Source organism: Watersipora subatra, chromosome 3, assembly GCF_963576615.1.
Source record: "Watersipora subatra chromosome 3, tzWatSuba1.1, whole genome shotgun sequence".
Classification (NCBI taxonomy): Eukaryota; Metazoa; Bryozoa; class Gymnolaemata; order Cheilostomatida; family Watersiporidae; genus Watersipora; species Watersipora subatra.
Window position 1 is genome coordinate 57,273,089 of NC_088710.1, and position 21,830 is coordinate 57,294,918.

A 21,830-nucleotide genomic window follows, 5' to 3' on the forward strand; every position below is an offset into this window, starting at 1 on the left:
AAAACACTCTCTTAGCTCGACTCATATGCAACTGTCCTGTGAAGCGTTTGTTCTACATAGTTTTATCTTTTCATTGATAATTATGTGTAGAATTACTTGAGTGTATGAGGTTTGTTATTTAATCACTGCCTTAAGGAATACTGGCAAGTTTTAAACTATTAGTTTTTTGAAAAACGCGTAAAATGGGGGATAAAACAAACCATATCTGATGATTCTCAAATTTAAACATTGTTTGAAGTAATGGTTTATAGTATATCAAGACTAGCAGGTTTTTGAGCAGGTATTCTGGAATGCTGTAAGGGTGTTCTCTGAGCAGTAATGACTGGAGTCAACCATCATAATAAATTCTTTCAGTTTAGATATTTGATTCATTAAAATATTTTGTCAAATAATTTAAACTACTCCATTGTGTTATTTCATTGAAAATTATCTTGCCGATACAAAATTTAAACTTGCAGTCCTTTATATATATATGATCATAAAAAAGATGGCCTAGCGACAAGGTTTTTTTGTTCCACTGCTGACTGGCTAAGGTAAATTACCTGAAAGGCTGCGTCAGTCATGTATTTTTATTGGTAATAACTAATATATTATTAGTTATTACCAATAATAATAAATGAGTGAATAAAGTAAGATAATAATATTGTTATATTACCTTATTGGTAATAATTTCATTTCAAATGAAAATGTTTCCCAAATTATGTCATAAAAGGATCATAAAAAGGGCAGTAGTTAGTCGATCAAATCAAAGAAATAGTTTGACACATAGTGTTTAAATATTTTACTCTGTTAAGAAGACAGATATTAGGTGGAAGATTGTAAAAGCAGCTAGCAATAATATTTTCGAATAATTGTTAGAGGTTGTATGCAACTTTTTCATAAGTTCGTAAGTTAAAATAACCTGAAAACCTGTAATTGTCATATAAAAACTGAGGATACAAACCATGAAAAATCTTATAACGTATAAATGATGTGAAATAAACATTTAGCAAAGTAAGATTTTTAAATTTAGAAATTTTTGATTTTAATTAGAAAAATTTAAATTTTAAAATACTATTTGTCTTATGTTTTGTCCATGTTTTATCTTCTTGAATACATTTGCATACAGGGTATCAGAGGGAAATGAATTACAGACATGATGATGGCTCTTACAGCGCATTTGGACCTGGTAGAGAAGAAGGCAGCATTTGGCTGACAGCATTTGTAGTGAAGTGTTTCGCTCAAGCTTCTGCTTATATCTACATTGATCCGAGACTCCAACAGGAGAGCATCGAGTACTTCGAGAGTAAGCAGAATTCTAACGGCTGTTTCCCTCAGGTAAACCTTTTTATACAGACATTTTGTACCACACCGTAATTGGGAGAGAGTTCGTGTAGTTAAGTTCTGCATTGTAAAGTATCCATCACAATGAATGTCTCCATTAAGTTGCAGTCATGACACAAATCGTATCAATAGAGAATTGATAGATCAAGATATCGATGAACATATAGTCATAGACTGACATCGCATTAGCAGAAATCGGCAGAGATTAGATCAGCGCAATTACGATGACCCAACTTAAAAGATTGATCCTGTCTACAAATTATTGCTCATGGGAGGAAGTTGACATTGAAAAATGAAATGGCCAAAAATAAACGCGATGTCGCAAAGCAGGAAAGATGGTGGACAATTTGCAGACACAATACAGTTATACCTCTGATGTTCACCAACACACAAAATGAAACGTCATTTATTAAACTAAAAACACTTAGATCTTGTGAAGTGTCAAGAACAAATAGACGAATATTGGTACTTTATCTTTTACCAAGATCAACGATTTAGAAGTTTGCCATTTTGTGGTCGTAGATGGCGGTCACATGATAACTTAATTAGAGAGATGCTAATAAAAAGAATTGTATTTTATCTGCAAGCATATTAATAATTGGGAGACACTGAAAAATATGAACACTAGTAACTGTTACAAAATAATACTTGTAGGTCGGCTTGGTGCACAGCAAGTATATGCAGGGAGGAATGGGACGGAGGCAGGACTCTACCGCTCTCACTGCGTATATACTGATAAGCATGCTAGAAGCTGGGATGGACGCTTCTGTAAGTTCTATCACTCTAAAGCTAAAGTAGCCTTTGCACAGTTTTTGTGGTTTGTGATAGCCAGTGGAGTGATTGTGTTGGGGACCTTCCTGTGAGATGTATGGCTGAGGTATTACACCCAATTCCTTGTGCGTTGAGATACTTGAAAATTTTGTTATAGGTAACCGTTATAGTCATCCTACTCCTTTAGTCAAACTGTACACTGGAGCTAGGAAGTTGGTGTACATGTATTTAAAAATAACTATAGTATGCGTTTTCTTGTAGAATTTTGCTTGTGTGTGATGTACTTCAGGTACAAACAAACAAGTGTAAGTAAAACCTAATTACAAATAAAAATTGACGTCGATTACACGACAAGCCCAACGCCACGACTGGCTATGCTATCGCGTATTATGAGCTTTATCACTCTTCTAGCTTTTTCTTTTGCTTGACTAATTTTCGTTGTTGAAAATAAATCACAAATAAATAAAAAACATTCGTAATAAAAAATCTTCGATACTATAGTCTCACATTGTGTGAATCTTTGTATAGAAAGATATTAACCTGTATTCACACCGGTCTATGTCATTTGAAGCAAATTAGACCATGAGACAAAAACCAAACAAATAGTAAGTTAAATTATATGTATTGATGCAAAAAGCTCTTTTTGCTAAACTCTGTTCTATAACATGGATTAGCAAGGTGTCTGTGTATGGTATAAGGTGTAGTGTTTCTTTTAGGTAAGTAGGAATGTAATGAATGGTCAGGCAGGTTGGAGATATGATTTGAATATTTTAGACAGCAAATATTTAAAAACACATTTAGCTCCTTAGCATTGAAGGGTTAAGCAGTAAGCATTAAGACACATTGGGTAGGATAACCCTGAAGCATAATTTTTAAAAACACTCCAATTTTTTTCATCATTTTTGGATACAAAGGAACACCAGCTTGGAACAGCATGAAGCAAAATGGACAATATGCAATTCTGGTAGAAGAGTGATAGACCTTTTTGTACTCTTATCTTTCTGTTATCTTATCTTTATTGTTTTACACCTATCTTTCTGAGCTGAATTAGAACATGGGTTGATGGTCTAGTTTTTGAGATAATAAAATATGTAAGAAAAATAATAAAAGAGTTTATTATTAGCTCATAACTAATCCTATAACATCCTCAGTTTCAGGCCTCATTATGGATTCTGTCTTTAAGCTGTTGTAGATTTGTTGGTTGTAATAGCAACTTTTTTGTCATGGCTGAACATAGCATTGTTATCTTATTATAGAATGATACAGTTAACAAAGCTTGGCAGTGTCTCTTCATTCAACCGCTGACCAATAACTACACTTTAGCCCTCGTAACCTATGCCATGTCACTTGTCGACTCTGACCATCCCGACACCATGACACTCTATGATCAACTACTAGATGCAGCTATACAAGGTATATGACACCTACTAGCTAATGAATGCTGAATTACTTATATGCAGGTATTGTCAGCATGTCTTTGTTGAAACTGAAAGTATTTCAAAGTAATTGCTAACTTCAGTCATGTCATCTTTAACTTGACATTCCCCGAGAATTATTGTTTGCCCATAACTTTTAGCATTAGTCTGAATAATTTGACAAGCACAGTTGAGCATGGTAACGCTTTCATATGAGGAAGGTACGGTTTTGCGAAAATGTATGTTTTATAATTTCTGCTATAATAAGGCTCGTGTCTGTCCGTCCATCTGTTTGTCCAAAGCCAAGGTTAGAAGTTGGGATAAAAGGTTGCTTTCAATTGCACTCCAACTCATGACATTCAGCATGACAGACCAACACTCTAACACCTGCACTAATCAAACACTTTCCAACATTTCAGAATACTGTAAATACCTGCGTATACGACGCATTTTCTTTATTGGATACTTTTATTATAAAAATTATGAATTTATCATAATATCGAAAATTTATTATGAAAATTTCAATCTGACAATATTTATCCTCGTGGTCACCATTGGCAGATCGTAGGCATGTCGATTTTCCTCATGTTGCCGCCCTTGGTGAAAGTATGCTCACCATTAACCATCCATTCGGCCCATTTCTGCTTTAAGGCTGCTTTGAATGGCTTATTCGCAACGACATACATCGGTTGCAGAATATTGGTCTCGCTGCCGGGGATGAAGTTGAGGTCTGTAATGCGTTGCTTCAATTTTGATTTTACATCATTGGTTGTACGGCATCGAAAAGCGTCTAACATCAGCACCGATCGCTGTCACCAATCATTCGACATGTCGAATGATTTCATGAGACTTCATATGAAACACCACCATTTCTATAAAAATTAATAGAAATTTAGGACTAAAATTAAGATGCGTCCTATACACAGTTACACAGTTTTTTATTGTTTGTGGGGTCAAATATCCACTGCTTCTTATACATGGTATCGTCTTATATGCAGGAATTTATGGTAATTGTGAAAATATGCAGCTATTCTCAGTGCTCTGTTAGCGCACCTTATGATCTTCAACGACTGTCAGGGAGAGTTCTAGTTAGGAATGAAAGCAGGGCTGATAATTTATTAATGAAAGATGGTACTTTCTGATGTTGATATTGACAAATGCCGCAGGTGTTTGCCAAAGACTGATAACTGAATTTCTCAGTTATCCCAGTTTCTCAGTTAGAATAAAGCTGCACAGTTGTCTAAACAGATAAAATACTGATTTTTTTACATAATATCACTTTGTCAATGAGTTTGCAGACTTCTAAAAAGTAAAATATTTTTGTTGTGTGATGGTGAAGTTTGTCGTTCAAGGTTAATTCTCACACTAGTTTCACTAAGAGGAATTGGTGCCTGCGCGATTGTACCACCGAAATATTCCATACAAAAGATGTTTTTTTCTGGAAATAGAGTGTGATTGATTGATTGAGTGATTGATTGCAAGCAATTAGGAACACTGGCTAGACTTTTATAAACAATAATGCTCAATTCATTTTATACGCCATCACATGACTGGTCGAGATCGTAGATGTTTTTCAAGGCATGCCCAAATGTGTGTACATTTTTGTCAGTTACAAAAAACATTTTCTTTTAAATGGCCTGAAATTCGATGGCTACACACAAAAGATTCAGCTTAACAACAAGGTGTAAACTGATTGTACGAGCTAAACATAGACCAACAGAACTTTGAAGAGTTAAAAAAAAGTTTTATTTGCGTGTGCAATCAGATACTGAGTATGAGTTGGTCATGCAATAGATGGAGCAACTATGTCGTGGAAGGTGAGCTCTAGTGAGGAAGATGGGGATGGCACTTGGTGGTACCAACCTAAATCAGCCGATGTTGAGACAACTTCTTATGCCCTTCTCGCCCTCCTGCAAATGACTAAGAGTGATGCTGAGAAAGTATCGCTCGGACTTCCGATTGTCAAGTGGCTCTCACAGCAGCGTAACTCTTATGGTGGTTTTGGATCCACACAAGTTAGTCGGTCATGTTCTACTATATCCAGCTCTTAAAACTAGTTGATTTCGCTTGCTTCATGTTTGAAATGAATTTCATGAATTGGTTTTTTTAATGTAGCAGTCACATTTCACTCTCTTACTGGTATGATTGAAAAATTTATTTCAGTTTTCCCAAGTTCATTTAAAACCTGTTATACTATTAATTAATCTTCATTTCATGTTTGTCAATAGACTCAAGCACACTTAGTCGTTCTAGGATCGGCATGAGTTGTTAATGCGCATTAAAAGCAAAAATCAAGTTTAAAGCTAAAATATTGGGAAGAGTTTGATAAAATGTTTAAACACTGTCACTGCAGACAACTCACTGTATTTACAAAATCTTTTGCGTTGATATCTAAAGACGAATGCAATTGATTTTAGAAATTAAATAATGTTAAAACTCTTTAAAATTAAAACAGCATTCCTAGCAAGTTTTCTACAGGCTCAGGCAGAAAAGCTTGTGGTAATCAGCTGAGCTGTATGAATCTCTGGCATAAAGAGCATCAATTAGTATAGTAAGTTCACATTGTCCCAAAACCGCACTCTATCTATGGTTCTGCTATCACTGTATTGCTCACTAAGTAATGGTCAGCGACCATGTTTATTGACTCCAAAACAATATAGTCTGTGTAAACCCTGGTCTCAAACATTTATATCAGCAACAGCTTAAACCAAAGTTAACCAACTTTAGCAAGATAAAAGAGAAAAGTGGAACCAAAAACAACTGTTTATCTGGTTCACACAATAATTGAGATTCAAAAATTCATAATTCAAAAACCTTTAAAATAAGGTCTTTTCAATTTTAGAGGTTTTTGAAAAATGCCTTGCATACTAGTTTGAGCCATAGCAAGAAATTCATTAGCCATTGCGAAAAAAATAAACAAGTAACAAATCCTAGACATCTTTGGTTACAGGTCTGTGAGGAGTTGTCTCTCTGCCATGCCATGTGACTGTTAAATTTCACACAATGGATTATCATTTAATACTCATAATTCATTCAGCAGTTAAAAACCATGTTCTGGTGCATTTCAATGAGCATGGGTACGAGAGTGTCAGTTTGTAATATTGTCTAAGACATAGAACAGTGGAGCCATAATCCAGCAATTTCAATATGGCGAAAGTAGAGGTCGTAGCTCTCTATATGTATATGAAGGTCTGTTTAGATAATATAGGTTTGATTTAAGTTACAGTATAAGCATTATTTTATGATTTTACAGGACACAGTAATCGGGCTGCAGGCACTAGCCAAGTATGCCTCGTACCTCTATACAGATGAACTAGACATTGCTGTGTCAGTTAGATTCAACGATAGCCTGATTCCATTCACCACATTTCTTGTGCAAGCGGAGAACAGTCTTGTGCAGCAAAGTGAGACCATGTCTCGTCTGGCACCTATCAGCGTCATGTCAACCGGAGTTGGGTGCTTCCTGTTTCAGGTAATATTATGCTCTAATGTTTTGTGTTGATGTGAATGCGTGTGCATGCGCACGTGTAGCAACGCGTAAAAGTTTTGCTCTGCTAAAACATTGTTTGTGCGCTAATATAAACTAGCTCAGTGCAGAAGTAGAGTGTGTATTTGAACGCCACTTTGACATTCTCTGGTTTTTATGAACCCATAATAGGGAGTGATCAGTAGAAAAGTGTCCACAAAATCGTACTAATAATGACTCGGTTAAATCTATAACATTAATTCTTTCATGGTTAAGTAGTAAAGCAAAAAAGTCCTTTTATCTAGATATGTTTACCTTTTTTGGTATTTGATGATGAAGTTGTGGGAATGCAACCCTCAAGATTAATGCATATACTAGCCTGTCATCAAATCAAGAGTGGTCTTATTTTAACAGCTTGATTATAATTTTTGCAGGCACATGTGAAGTATAACGTATTTGCGGATTTACTAAGGAAGTCAGCATTCTCCATTTCGATTGATGATTTCGCATCTGATCTTTCAAACAATCCTTGCAAACGAAGGAAGCTGAACATCTGCACAAGGTTCACTATTTCAAATAATATTAATTACATATTTTATTAAAAAGTAAATAAATTATTTAAATCTAATTATGATGTAGAATTGTGATGGCCATATTTGTACCATTTATTCACCTAACTTAAAGAATTTTGCTACTTTTTTTGCATAGCCCACTTTTTAACATTTGGAAGAAAAACTGCTTTTCTTTGTCCAGAAATTAAAGAAATTGCTATAAGTCTTTAGGCTTTGCGAAATTTAGCTCGAGTCTATAGGGGTAAAGAGTTGTTTATTGTTGTGCAGGTATGAAGGCAGTGGGCTATCAACAAATATGGCTGTCATCAAAGTCAGTATGGTCTCTGGTTGGGCTGCCGATCCAGCCGAGTTGAAGTCACTGCTCACTAATCGCCGGGTACAGCTAAAGCGATATGATGTTGAGAAAAACAATGCTGTTCAACTATACTTCGATCAGGTTTGTTATGCCACAAACAACCCTTAGGATAATCGTTGAAGTTAATTTTTGTCTGTAATTTTTACAGAGACTTAATTTCTATAATAACAATCGACACGGAGCAACTATACATGTAGTTGGGTTGTATTAGATAATTAGAAAAAGAAAATCGGTCACATGATCAAAAACTGATGATTCACAGCCATATTAAAACAAGTCTGCCTGGAACATCTCAGGTTCCTTGTTTATAACTTGTTGAACAGGAAGTGACCATGGCTCATGTGACCTTGAGGGCTGAAGGGCCATTGTGTACCATATACCTATAGTAATCGTGTTCTCAGGCCATGCAAGGGATAAATTATTTGAACCTTTTTAGCTAGTGGATCCTGAAAAACTTGCAGTTTCACGTATAGCAAAAGTTTTCTTGGATCTATGTGTATAAGAAATATTTTCACAAACTTGTTTCACAATTCTACACTTTATTTGGTTCATGTTATTGAATATTCATCAAATATTTGTAATCCAATTAGGCCATATTTATCATCCTAATCTCAAAAACATCCGAATGTAGATACTTTGATTCTATAGCTAATTTTTATTAATTGATTAGCGTGTATGGACTCTAGATTCTCAAGAGTGTAAAAGTACGCGTTGGTGTTTTTAGATTTCACGAATTCGCCTCTGTTTCAATATAGAGATACAGAGAGTAATGGAGATAGACGATGCCAAGCCAGCGGTTGTCACTGTATATGACTACTACCAAAAGGGTAAATTCTTTTTTAACTGAACTAGGGTGGGGTTAAAGGAAACTGCCAGTTCCCTTTACTCTACACCAAAATAATTACACCGAGTATATCATCAATGAAAGTAATGTATATATTTGTACAACATGTTTATACATGAAGTTAATGTGTACGCATACAAGTAACAACATGCAGAGAGACTGTCGCTATCTCTGTCCTAGCCTTTTTTAGGCTCCTAGTTGTGTGTGAAGTGTAGTAACAGGTGAGACCAAAGTCAAAGCACAAGTAAAACAAAGTACATGTATAATGCGTAGTGTGCGTTCGATTCCTTGCACAACGAGTGTGATGTCTGCTTTGCTGACTATCAGAGTCTGTGCTTGTTTTAAGAGCATTGTCCTACAAACAGTTGCCTTGCAATCTTGGCTAAACACGTTTGAGACCAATCGCAAAGAAACCTTGTTGACTGGACATGCCGCCTTGCAGATGGTAATTTAAAGTTGGAAGCCATTCCTATTATCGCTAGTGGCATTTCTGGGAGTTGAACCCCAACCTGTTGATCACATGATAGCTGCACATGATCACATGACTACTAGACCAGGGCAATTCGCAGGAACTAGCAGTACATATTAATACTTTATGGTTCTAGTTTGTTGTTTTACTAGTTACCAAATGTGTTGATCATTTACAGCAAGTGCTTATTGGTTAACCTGCCTTTGAGCAGGTTCATATTTCATGATGAATAAATTGCCTCATGTTTACTCTGTATAAACTAATCAGTTTGTACTGACCCTTTCCATTCATTGGCAAATCAAGGAGCAATATAGTGCTTGTTTTCTCAAGCAATAAAATACATACTCATATTGTTTAAACATTTATATAAAACAAAACAGCACAAAAACTGGCCAACCTATGCTATAATTTTCACCATAACAAAAGTGGTGTTTGTCTGCCCGTTTGTTTGAAGCCAGGGTGTTAGAGTTAGAGTGAAATATTGCTGTTAACAGGACTCGAACTCATGACATTCAGCTTGGTATACTGACGCTTACACTTGTGCCAATCAACTTGGTGTTTTAAAATAATTGTGCACATCCTTATTGTCTGTGCTTTATCAGCACCTGCCGATCTCTCACGGCACACTAGACTGTCAGGGTGCTAGTACTTGATGCAAGAATGCACTTTTCTATTTCAGTAATTTTTTTAAATTATTTATTGTAATTAGCTGTAGGAAATATCATGTGCAAACACAGCTTCCTTAGCTGGCTGTAAAAAGGACAGACATGAATAATTTGTCATGCTGACCTTTTGCAGAGTTGAGCTCTGATGCAGAGTACTCCATTCTTTCTGATTTTTGCTCTGTCAGTGATAGACCGAGCACCAAGGAGGATTTGCCTGTTATTAGCTGGGAGGAGTTCGAGAACTCCATAAGTCAGGCAAGACAGCCTATGGTATGTTCAAGTTGTAGCTCATAGCTATAAGACTGAAAGTCTAAATAAATGAGATGTACTGCTTTGTAGCTTGATGTTGAAGATGTTCGTTGTGGCTATTTCTTGTAAAATCAGTGCACTGTCGTATATCAGGCTCCTTGGTAAATAATCAAATATTCTAAGATAGTTTTTTTAATCTACTATTTCTCTGCAACATCAGACATTTGCTCCATTTGGGGCAATTTGCCTTAAAATGTATGAGCCACTTCGCAGTCTAATTATCCGAGAAATTGTCTCATCATAAGCAGAATTTAATCATATTCTGTGGTCTTCTGGCCATCTGTGGTATACCCGCTTCTCATAGTGAAACACTTTTATCAAACCTTTTTGATGCTGTTGCTGAAAAGTCTGATGTAAGGTTACTATTAATTGGTTAATTAACTATTAAGTAATGGTTTTTTAAATCAGTGATATTCATTTTTTATGAACATATACTCCGCTTTTGATTAAGACCTCTCCTCTCCAAATCTGGCGAGTTCAAATCTCCAAAACCTAATTATTTATGAAAGAATCAATTAGTGAGTCAATCAATCGTCCTTACATGGCTTGTCATTCTGTGCATTTAACAGGTAGGTATTTGATTTGTGTTTGTTTTATTACATTCTTGTTACAGTCGTTACGACCTCCAAAAAGGACTTTGAGTCCATTCATTGAATTGCCCACAACCGTGAATTGTCCAGTGTGCCACAAATCGACAGAAGAGTTCATCGTGTCAAGCAGCATTTGTGATTATAAGAAAGGTAACACTCAAATATTTGCTTTTACTAGCTCATCGACTTGCTTGAAGCTAACTGAAACAATATCCCATGTTACATACATAATATACTTGACTTGGTTCCGTATCCATGTGCGCTGGTCATCACCGATGTAAAACTTAGTAATATCGATGTCTGTTCAGAATATTTAATATATGTCCATGGGAAGCACTGTGATATTTTCTGGCAACGAACTTTTTGGCAGCAAGCTTTACCTTTGTGTTTAAAATGTTGTTTGATATTTAGCTTTATGGCAAAAATGTCTGGTTTAACTGGGTTTTTATAAAATAAATTTAGTGTAAAATGTCGGTAGCACCTTCAACCATGCATCTCTTTGTAGAGATAACTCGAACCATGAATCTAATCATTAGAGTTGTCTTCACAATTACAAAAGTTTGACTTTGGCTCAATTATTCTACATTTATACAATAAAACAAAAACAGCATTTCCAAATAGGATTAATTGAAATAAGCTTATTCTTGAATAAATTCAGCAAGATATCGTCTGATCTTGCAGCTTACAAAGTGAGTTGGCGTGCCAAGGCAAATTATCGTCTAACTGTGATGGCCAACTTGCGACCAAGTGGCAGAACTAAGTTTAGAAAGCGTCACATCAACTATGCCCTTCCACAGAACTGTTCATGCATCACTCTTTTTAGTGCGGGTAAGACACTGCAAATTCAATATTAGTGACAAGCCAGTGATGATGTCTCCTTATTAGTGACAAGACTGTGAGGGTGCCTGCATGGTTATTAGTGACAAGCCTGTGACGGCGGCTCCTTATTAGTGACAAGCCTCTGACGCGCCTCCTTATTAGTGATATGGCTGTGATGACACCTCCTTATAAGTGACAAGGCTGTGAGGGTGCCTCCTTATTAGTGACAAGGCTGTGAGGGTGCCTCCTTATTAGTGACAAGCCTGTGATGATACCCCCTTATAAGTGACAAGGCTTTGAGGGTGCCTCCTTATAAGTGACAAGGCTGTGAAGGTACCTCCTTATAAGTGACAAGGCTGTGATGGTACCTCCTTATTAGTGACAAGGCTGTGAGGGTACCTCCTTATTAGTGACAATATTAGTGATAAGCCTGTGATGCTGCTTCTTGTTGCATAACATAATACTGTTTAAAATGTAATTCATTCTAATCCATTTTTTCAACACCATAAAATTAACCAATTCGTTTCATCAATGAGGCTGTGAAGCTTCATAGATCCAAAATGATTCAATTCTCTGTGATTGACTGATGTAGTAACCTCTCACAGATACGTCGTTTCAGATTGAGCTACAAAAATTTATTCCTGCAAAACCTTTCAGTTTTTGTACACAACTAGCGGTGAGTAACACCAGATTGATGGTTGGTTTGAAAAGCAAATTCTTCATGGCTTTTAATTGTTATATTGATAAAACAGCTGCTCGATTCATTCATTGTGTCCAGGTATGAGGAATCTATAAGGGAACTTTCAAAATGTATTATCTTAATGTATTGCCAGATATTTTAGGCTTCCAACCAATTCTCTGTGATGAAAAATAGAAAAATGCCATGAATCCATTTATTTATGTATGTAAGAGCTGCTGTGACTAGCCTTACGAAGCTGACTATAAACTGCCACAATCTGATAGTTTGGCTAAACTCAAATGTAAGGTCAGGAAACTAGTATAAACAAGATAAGTATAATAGTATACTGCAAATAAGTAGTCTTCGATTGTAGTGGCGAAAGACAAGTTGCTGATATTGGGTGACTGGGAAAAAGAGATAAAAAATGGAGAGACGATTCTGATTAATGGAGAATCAACAGTCTTACCATTAACAAAGGCTGTTGAAAAACAGATCAACACCGTAACTAAGCAATGTCTGAACTAAGATTGTTTAGAAAGAAAGGACTTCGGTGTTGTTATCAACAGTGATCTTCACTCATATCAACAAATAGTCCATCATTGTGCTGGCTTTGATAATCTATGTCTATTTTAAAGTTATCTGTAGCGTACCAACTCATATGAAATCAATTAATGGCATCAAGCAGTACTGTTTGTGATTTACACTTTTAAATATGCAATTACAGCAATAAAACCATAATAGTTATGCAAAAAGTGCACCGACCTTGTTCATATAAACTATAGAAAAATCGAGAAATTCTATTGCAAACAGTAGAAAAACAGTGTAAACAGAAAAGTGATAAATAGGTAAAAAATAAATACTGGAAATATGAGGCGTATCATGTACCACTATCAGGTAGCCAACTGGTCGGTGTTGGTATTACAAATATTGCGCAGCTATATCAAGCACCTTGCATAAGAACGCGTAACACTATTGCACAAGTGAAATATTAGGTGAATTAGATGAAAAAAATCAATTTATCAAAGATATTATTGTCGACCATCAGCTGAATGCAGTAAATAAACAAGGATAAAGTTTTTGAAAGCAAAGAGAGAGATCTGATAATTGGGTAAGTAAAAGAAATACATGTACAACACATAAAATACATAATTGTTACCGTTTGCATGTTTGCATAGCGCTGAGCTAACAGCAACAATGCTTCGAGCAGTAAACGCTTTCCCTTCGTTATCTGAATATACGACGCCAAAAAGACCTGCTGCACTATCCTTTCTCAGTCATGCTTGCCGGTAGCAAAATATTGAAAATGATGAGCTACTTTTGGCAGATCGACTTTAAAAATACAAAACAAAACCAAGACAATAAATGGAATAAATTGGAGGTAAGTATCTATCTCTATGCCACTAGTAGCCAGTATCCTGTTCAGTGCCAACCTTGTCAAGGTTAAATATGGCCATGTTTACCGAAGTGGATCCCTCTGCCAGTGACTTCTGTACACAGTCCCATAATTCCCTAGTTGGCATAGCAGTCAGTATCGCTATCTGCTTTTTGGTTGCCTCATCCGTCAGTCTAGATTGGGCTTCATGAAGCTGAGGAGGTACAGCTCCTACCACCGTTCCATCCTCCTGTCGTGACCTTAGTAACTGGTGGATTGTTCTACAATAAAGTGTTAAATGAGCATTAAGGAGTCATTGGCAGATCTTATAATAGCTGAAAAAAATACTTGAGGAAACAAACAGCAAAAAAAATGCTTGAATTTGATCAACTGCAAAGATTCCTGTAAAATATTGCTGGTTACCAGGGAGGCCTAAGGACACAGATGGTAACTGTCATATCACAAATATGTGTCGCTTTCAAATGAGCTAAGAATAAAAATTATGCTTTAACAAGCATCGTATATCAGCGCATGTAAATATGTATTGAAAACATGTTAGCTCGAACGAAGGAGGCGGCAAACAAAAATAATATGCTTATAGCTAATATTAGAGAATATGAAATCTCTAAATGAAAGACTACAAAGATTTATTAAGCTTTTGGGATCTTGCCAATCTTGTTTGCCTTTTATTTTAGTTCAACTTTAGTTAAATTATCACCTGACACTCACGATAAGTTAACAGCTGTCAAAACATTCATGCATTATATACCATTAGCATTGTAAGATGACAACTGTCATTAGCCAACTTCTCTTCTAAAACTGTTTCAGTTTTGTCCCTAAGGCTGGATATGTACATCAGAAAGCATTAATTATTTTCTCTTGAAATTCTTGCTGCTCTACAGGCAGGATCCTTAAAGGAGCCCGATTTGAACATATACAACAAATGATAGCTAAAAACCTACTTTATAGTCTTTGCTATATATCCAAAAGCGGGGGGGGACTCAAACCTATAGCCCCGTAGCTCTGACACCTACAATCAGTGTATATCCCTACAACTAAAAATGACATTGTGACTCACTTGACTTTTCCATGGCTTTTGAGGGCCTTCACACAGTGGCTCCTTATTTCCTTGCTTTGTGCTACAAGCTTGTCCATGCGGGCTTTCTCCGTGAGCAGATAACTCTCCGTGAGTGAGCGGATATTCTTCTCATGCTCAAGTTCCTTGTGATAGTGGTGTAACTGTGTGTATGTCTGCAAACCAAAACAAATCAGTCATCAAAACTGAGAAAACTAGGACCAAGGAAGCGTACTAAAAAATCAATGATTTTCATAAGCAAATAAATCATAAAACAAGCCTTAGAAAAGATCATAAATGAGTAATTGATTTGTTATATGCAACAAGCTATACAAAGACAGAGGAGATATAGGCTACATTACATATGAGGCAGCTTCACTATTATAATAGACTTTTTTGTTTTATGACTTCCATAATTAGAGAATGAAACTAGAAAAATAAGTGGCTATAATCAACAGAATATAATAGTTGATAATGCAACAGATTTTCTTCGTTTTCGGTTTACAAAATTAAGACAGATGTCTCGTGTTTCCGACTGCCACTGCATAAAACCGCTACTATGCTACCATCAACAAGCCATTACACATGGAAATATAACCTGATATTCCGATCAACACAGACATACTGCAGTTACAATCCTTTGAAGCACATTGTATCTTTAGAAAGATTACAACTATCTCCTATTTCTCAACAGACCTGTTTCTCGATGCTTCATAGAATATTGTTGATATTATTGCTAGGTTGTTTAGGAAAACATGATCACCTGATTGAGTTGTGAGTTTCTCTCTTTCAATTCAAGTTCCAGCTTTTCAATATGGCTTACAAGGGCTTTGCTATCGGATGATAGCACGGAGTTATGCTCTTTATGCCAACCCTCAATGGCGTTAGTCATCTTTCTTCGAGGACCAAACTTATCCAATCCTACTTCCTTGAGGTCATCCGCTGAGAGAGTCAGGAAAACCTGGCGCAAGCATTAATTTGTCTAGATATGAATGAAAACTACTGTCATCAGATTGAAATTCAACATGTAAATTCATCACAATGTCAACTGCTGCTTCATTAGTTCAAATTATTTAAGTTAACGTAAAATAAGTCTAAAGGCATAAAATAAATCTTAAAGCACATTTTGCTCCTTTGAAGGAACATATTCTCCTGTAAAATTCAACTGTTTGACTATATATATGAATACTAGGTGAACGTCCAGCGTTGACTATACTGTATATAAATATTTTGTTACGCAGTATTACAGAATGATTCTGCCAGGGCATCCAATTAGCTGAAAGCATGAGGAAACTCAGAGAATTTGAGCAAAGAATAGCAATCAGACAGCATGAATGCAGTTTTACGCAACTAGCAACAGCTGTTATCATGCTACTAAGTTATGCAGAGAGGTATATCGAACTTATCAAGTCTTATTCTTGAGCTGATTTCTGGCAGTGGCAGCAGCAAAACTAAGCTCCTTACATTGGTTTGAGGTAGTTATAATTTATATTTAAACTGCATTGAACGCTTGAAAGTCGACAGTCAAATTGCAATTGAGTGAGTGGCGCATTTCAAATGTTTAACAAATAAAGACCCGAAACCTCCAGCTACTACATCCCGCTGGCCCAAGTATTCCTACCTCCAGGTCTATATCTTGCTCAACGAATTTCTTTTCATAATGCTCCAGTCCGAGTTGTACAAGCAAGTCATGCAAGTTGGTGACTCTGCCTGCCGATGTCTTGGGTGTTGGAGAGACTTGCATGACCTTAGTAGTAGATGGTGGCAGGGTAGCCTGCTTAAAAGCGGTTGCCTGTGGCTTTCGTGAAGTAGCCGATTTCATCTCTTCACTGCCAATGTTGAGATGACTCATCGCCCCAGAAACACCACCATGTATATTTGGTCTTATGAATCTCCCATCATCTACAAATGTTTACAGCCTGTAGATACTGCTCTATAGTACAATGATAATAGCTTGCTTACAACAGAGCTTGTTTTCAGGATAGCCTTATCAAAAACAATAAGCTAAACTTATAAACAAGAATACGCATGTATGACACCACTCTTGCTTTGAGATGACACACAAGACTACAACTTCCTTTTAAAAATACCCATCAACATAAATAGAGCAACTGCGATCACTGGCGAAACTGCTACAACCTATCGACAAGCTCTATGATGACAAACTAAAGACTATTAACTCGCATAGCTATCTCAGGATCTGAATTGATAAGATAACTCCCATAAATATGTAGGGATCTAATTTCAAATAAGTTTAACAGTTTTAACGTAAACTAAAGTTTGAACAAATGTATGATCAGAGTACGGATAGTTTGCCTCCTTGATAATCCCTTTCCAGTGATCACTTATTTGACACGAAACAACACAATCAATAATCACAATCAATAATCACAATCAATAATGCAAAATAAGTAAAATTAGAGAGCAAATGTAAGAAACAGTTTTTATCAATATTTGGATAACAAGGGTGTGGCTGGGATTAACTGTTCGTTTTTGAGCTTTTAAGAGCTTGTAATCACATTTCCACATATTTTGCACCTACAACACAACAGAGTAAGACATGGTGAATCTTTTGATGCCAAATAACTGTAATGTGAATTTTGTTGCAAGTCAACCTTTAATTAAAGCATAATCAGAGCATCTAATTGAAATACAGCGCATTTAACTTTTATTTTTAATTTATAATATTACACACCTCGTCTATTATGTAGAAATTTGTGGGTGCTGCAGAGTGAGTTGGCCAGTTTAGACTGTTTAATGGAGTCATGACACATTTCAAAATATCAGCAGAAAAATATATTAACAGAAATATGTAACAAGGATTAACTTTAAGCATTTCGTAAATGGTCTGGTCAATAAGGAATGAGTCATCGCTTTGATATGACTGTCTAAACAGAGAAGAAAAAATGAGAAGTTTTACCTCTCGGTGGCTGTGCGGCTGGCACAGTGTCTGTACACACTGGATCACTGAAGGTCACATACCCTTTACTAGCTACAAAAAATTTTATCCACAGTAAAGACAAATGCTTTAACTATATACAACTGCTATTGATGAGTTGCGACGATCGGAAGTTCACAATTAAGAATTGGTACTAAATCCTAAATGGTTTCATGCATATCACCGTTCTCTTCTTATGCCAACTTTTTTGCGAGTAGCAAGGAAAATGTAAAAGTTAACAGCCATAAAAAAAGTAATTATTAACAAACATAAAAGAATATAAAAAGAGCAAAAATGTAAAAATAACTATACTATAAATATATCATAAACCCAACATCTGTAAAACTACTTGGGCGATAAGTGAAAGAGATAGTTACCAGAGGCTATTGAGAATAACAGAGAATGCAAACTGGCTACTCCAACAGATTACATGTACAAGGCAGCAACTTTACATACAGTGTTTCATGTTTGAAAGAGCCTCAGGTCCTTCATTAATGTTTAATCTTTTGTGTCTGGGTGTCTTCCCTCGCCCCTTCGCTGCATTATCATCTGAGCTACTGTCATCCGAACCTATAGAAAAAGGACAAACAAAGATACTGAGATATTCAGACTAGAGTTCCATAGACAGCGACACCCATAGACAGCGACACCCACAGACAGCGACACATGCCAGTCTAATCTCAAATCCTCTCCAATTCCTCCTGTTCGTCTAAATATTTTATCCTTGTCAGTCAACTATATATCGCAATAACCAGATCTCTTCCCGCATCATATATGCAAAATGATGCAGGAAGAGATACAATGGAGACACCTACCAAAGCTAGCGTGTGACAGCGGGTTGACACGTGACAGCGCCTTGTTATCTATGAGACTGACAATCTTTATGAAGTTCTTTTTCATAGCCAAAGATCTTGCTGTGTCTCCCATTCTACTAGTTAATCCCATTTCTGCTCCCTGCAACAAGTCGGGGGAGATAACTTTAGGAGCCAATGAGGCGAGCTGAATCATTCGACTGGAGGCTCGGCAGTTACCGAAGGCAGGTGTTTCAACATATAATTACACTATTTAAGCTTGGTTAATTGTTTTCCAGCTTAACCAACCTCAAATTATAAAAATCAATCAAAAGCTCTAGAGTAATAAAGTTCACATTCGAGCAGGATAGCTAGTATTAAAACAGGTGTAAGTGAATAATAGGTAACAGGTGAATAATTTAGAAGGATCTAACAGTTGTGCCAAGCTCTCTTTTGCAATGACATAAAAACAAGTTTCCGTTTATGGACAAATTAATTATACAAGAGATTATCATATAATAATTTAATATATAATTAAATAGCATAATTTATATATATATTATATATATATAAATTATGCTATTTAATTATATATTAAATTACTTATATATATATTATATATATAAATTATAATTATACAAGAGATTATCATAGTCTGTGAAAAGACTTCGCCCAGCGTTTGATTGTTCTGGTGAATAAACAGAGAAATTCACTAAATCTGTAAATGCAAAATATTTTTATTGTTGCAATTTGGTCTTTAAGTACCTATTTGAAATTTGCTTGCATTTTTATAGGAAATTAAAATCAAAATATTTCTAAAATTGGAATTATCAGCGCTGTCAAAGTATACGTTCAATGTAATTATGTGGTAAACTCTGGAGGCAGCGAGTGACACAATTCAAATTTACCAAATGATTTAGGAAGCATTAAATAAAGGTAATTTACAAATATTTAGTGTCACTCGTTATTACTCAGTTTGTTACAAAAAATTAATAAAGAAATTTACATGCAAAATGTTCTTCAAACTATACTTGACTGGGTTTTAGTCAAAGGAAACCAGAAGTTTACATGATTTTCATACAAACCTTTTTAATACTCAAAAGATTGCAACTTATAAAAACGTGGAGACTGAAAATGTGACTGGTGACTAAGAATGGCAAGAACGGCATCATTAGCAAATACCAACTGTTTATTCAAACCCACCAATAATGTGAGTCACACAAACAGTAAAACACGTCCCATTCATAAAAGTTTCAGATTTCTTAAGGCCTACCTGCTGTAGCAAACATTGCGCAATGATCTCGTGCCCATGAATAGCTGCCTGCATGAGTGGCGTAAAACCATACTTGGTTTCTCTGCAATAAAAGATAGTCTTTGCAATCTCAATGTAGAAATGATATTTAATGGAGAACTGATACACTCAAAACACCAGTGTTTATGGCAGCACAATGATTTAAAAAATTGTCTATATAAAGTTTAATATCAAATTGTATGGTAAAGTTTTTCACATTTGACTACTATACTGTAAAAATAAGGGAAACTAAACAAAAAGATTTGGAGAGGAAAAGGATCGACATTGCAAACTCATGGAAAAAGGAAAGTGAGCAACTCAAGATATTTTATTTCAACTCTCTAATCATTTTGCAAGCAACACTCAGATCTCATGTCTATGAAAGTGGCAAAAAAAATTCTTTTACACATCTTAGAGTGAGATAAGATATGACTTCTGAGCACCTATGGCACTGATACATGTATATCGAGGTTAGACCATCATTATTTCATGTTCTCTTAGCAGAAAATAGAGGTAACTGAACCATTGTTGTTCTGCGGAAAACTACGGCAATAACTATTGCAGCTGAATGCTCACACTGCATTAATGTTGGCTCCACGCTCAAGCAGGAACTTGACGAGATTCTGGTGTCCATTGAAGGTAGCATGAAAAAGGGCAGTCCAGCCTTTGTTATCACGAGCCTCTATGTCAGCACCAGCCTGCCAAACAGTCAACAAATACATAAGATGTAAAACATTGTGACTCAGATGCATTTATCTTAGAGTTACCTGCTCTCTAAAATACCTAGTAATCGGATGAACAAATACATTGCTCGTATTTCTTTCACAACTTACATCCTTGAGAAACTCGCAAACACTTTCATTGCCGCAGCTGGCTGCAAGCATGAGGGGAGTGTGGCCCTTGCTGTTTGACAGATTTACATCCACTTGAGCATCTATCAACATGTTGACTATGTTGTCATGCCCGATGTAGGCAGCGTACATGAGTGGTGTGTAGCCTCCGCTGTTCTTGGCATTTAAATCCTCCTCACTATAACAAAAACCGGTAAAACTAAACAAAAAGCACCATGCACAATCTAATGATTAAGCAGGAAGACTCTAGCCATGGCAATACATTCCCTCTCCGCCTAGCAACCACCAAAATATAACTCATTAATAGGTCTTCAGCCAGATTAATGATTAATGAACCCGGATTAAGTAGAGTGTGTCCGTCTCACGCATTAGGAGACCTACCTATTTGTATACATTCTGACAACGTCAAAGTTGCCGATACTGCAGGCCGTGTGCAAGTCAAGTGGCACCGGGTCATACTCGCCCTCCAGTGAATGCCGTGGCCCTCTCCATATTGACAGACTACTGTTGAAAAAGTCAGAATCTCCAGAGTCATCCGACCCAGCGGCTGCCATCTGAGCAGACGTCACACCACTCATTGTCGCTATAAAACATATCATCCAAGTGATCAATGATGCCATTACATAGCTGTTTTCGAGGTGAAACACAAGCCGAAACTGGTTAATCATATAGCATCATTTCTAAAAGATTATGTTTTAATTTCAAAATGTAGTAAATGTTGTTACGCACTGTTAAAAACTGTCAGTTGAATAGTTTCATATTCCAGGAAAAGATATACCGGTTTGCAGCCGCTAACATTTTAGTGACAATATCCTAAGATCGATAACAAATATCTTACAACTTCCTATTTTATTATGCCAAACCATTAGTTTTAGAACACCAAACAAACTCCTCTGTAGCAAAATAGAATGACCGCAACAACAAAACTTAGTAATAGGTTTGTGATCAACCTTTATAATAGCTAAAATATTTGAGCTACGCTGGCTGCTCAGCAGAGTCTCGCATACTAGCCTACTAAAAATCATTCTGACCTAGAACAACCACAATAATTCTTGACCAAAGTCAGCAAAGATCGGCTAACCGGATCACTATTAGAACCTAGAATATCTACGGTGATTCTACAATTATTTGAGTTCTTTTAAATCAAACTACAGCACAAAAATCAAATGATTGAATTACTACTGTATTAGTACTGAACCTTTTAGAAGGTAGAACCTACATCTATCTGACACAAC

The 21,830-nt window shown here is 36.1% G+C and overlaps 2 protein-coding genes across 2 annotated transcripts; one reads left to right on the top strand and one right to left on the bottom strand.

Annotated features, from left to right (window-relative positions):
* The first annotated feature begins 1,122 nt into the window (after positions 1–1,122).
* On the top strand, positions 1,123–12,802 carry LOC137390779 (alpha-2-macroglobulin-like protein 1). Its single transcript, XM_068077097.1, has 13 exons — positions 1,123–1,317; positions 1,978–2,091; positions 3,351–3,507; positions 4,161–4,237; positions 5,327–5,524; positions 6,763–6,981; positions 7,410–7,537; positions 7,815–7,983; positions 8,627–8,729; positions 10,014–10,150; positions 10,803–10,929; positions 11,461–11,607; positions 12,651–12,802. The coding sequence occupies exons 1-13, from the start codon at positions 1,123–1,125 to the stop codon at positions 12,800–12,802; spliced, it is 1,923 nt and encodes a 640-aa protein (XP_067933198.1).
* A 3-nt stretch (positions 12,803–12,805) lies between these two features.
* On the bottom strand, positions 12,806–21,173 carry LOC137389492 (ankyrin repeat and SAM domain-containing protein 3-like). Its single transcript, XM_068075507.1, has 11 exons — positions 20,977–21,173; positions 20,578–20,773; positions 20,321–20,442; positions 19,727–19,808; positions 18,478–18,616; positions 18,119–18,232; positions 17,645–17,716; positions 16,346–16,626; positions 15,488–15,685; positions 14,728–14,900; positions 12,806–13,930 (listed from the first exon to the last, which is right to left on the bottom strand). The coding sequence occupies exons 1-11, from the start codon at positions 21,171–21,173 to the stop codon at positions 13,678–13,680; spliced, it is 1,827 nt and encodes a 608-aa protein (XP_067931608.1). The 3' UTR covers positions 12,806–13,677.
* Positions 21,174–21,830: the final 657 nt, after the last annotated feature.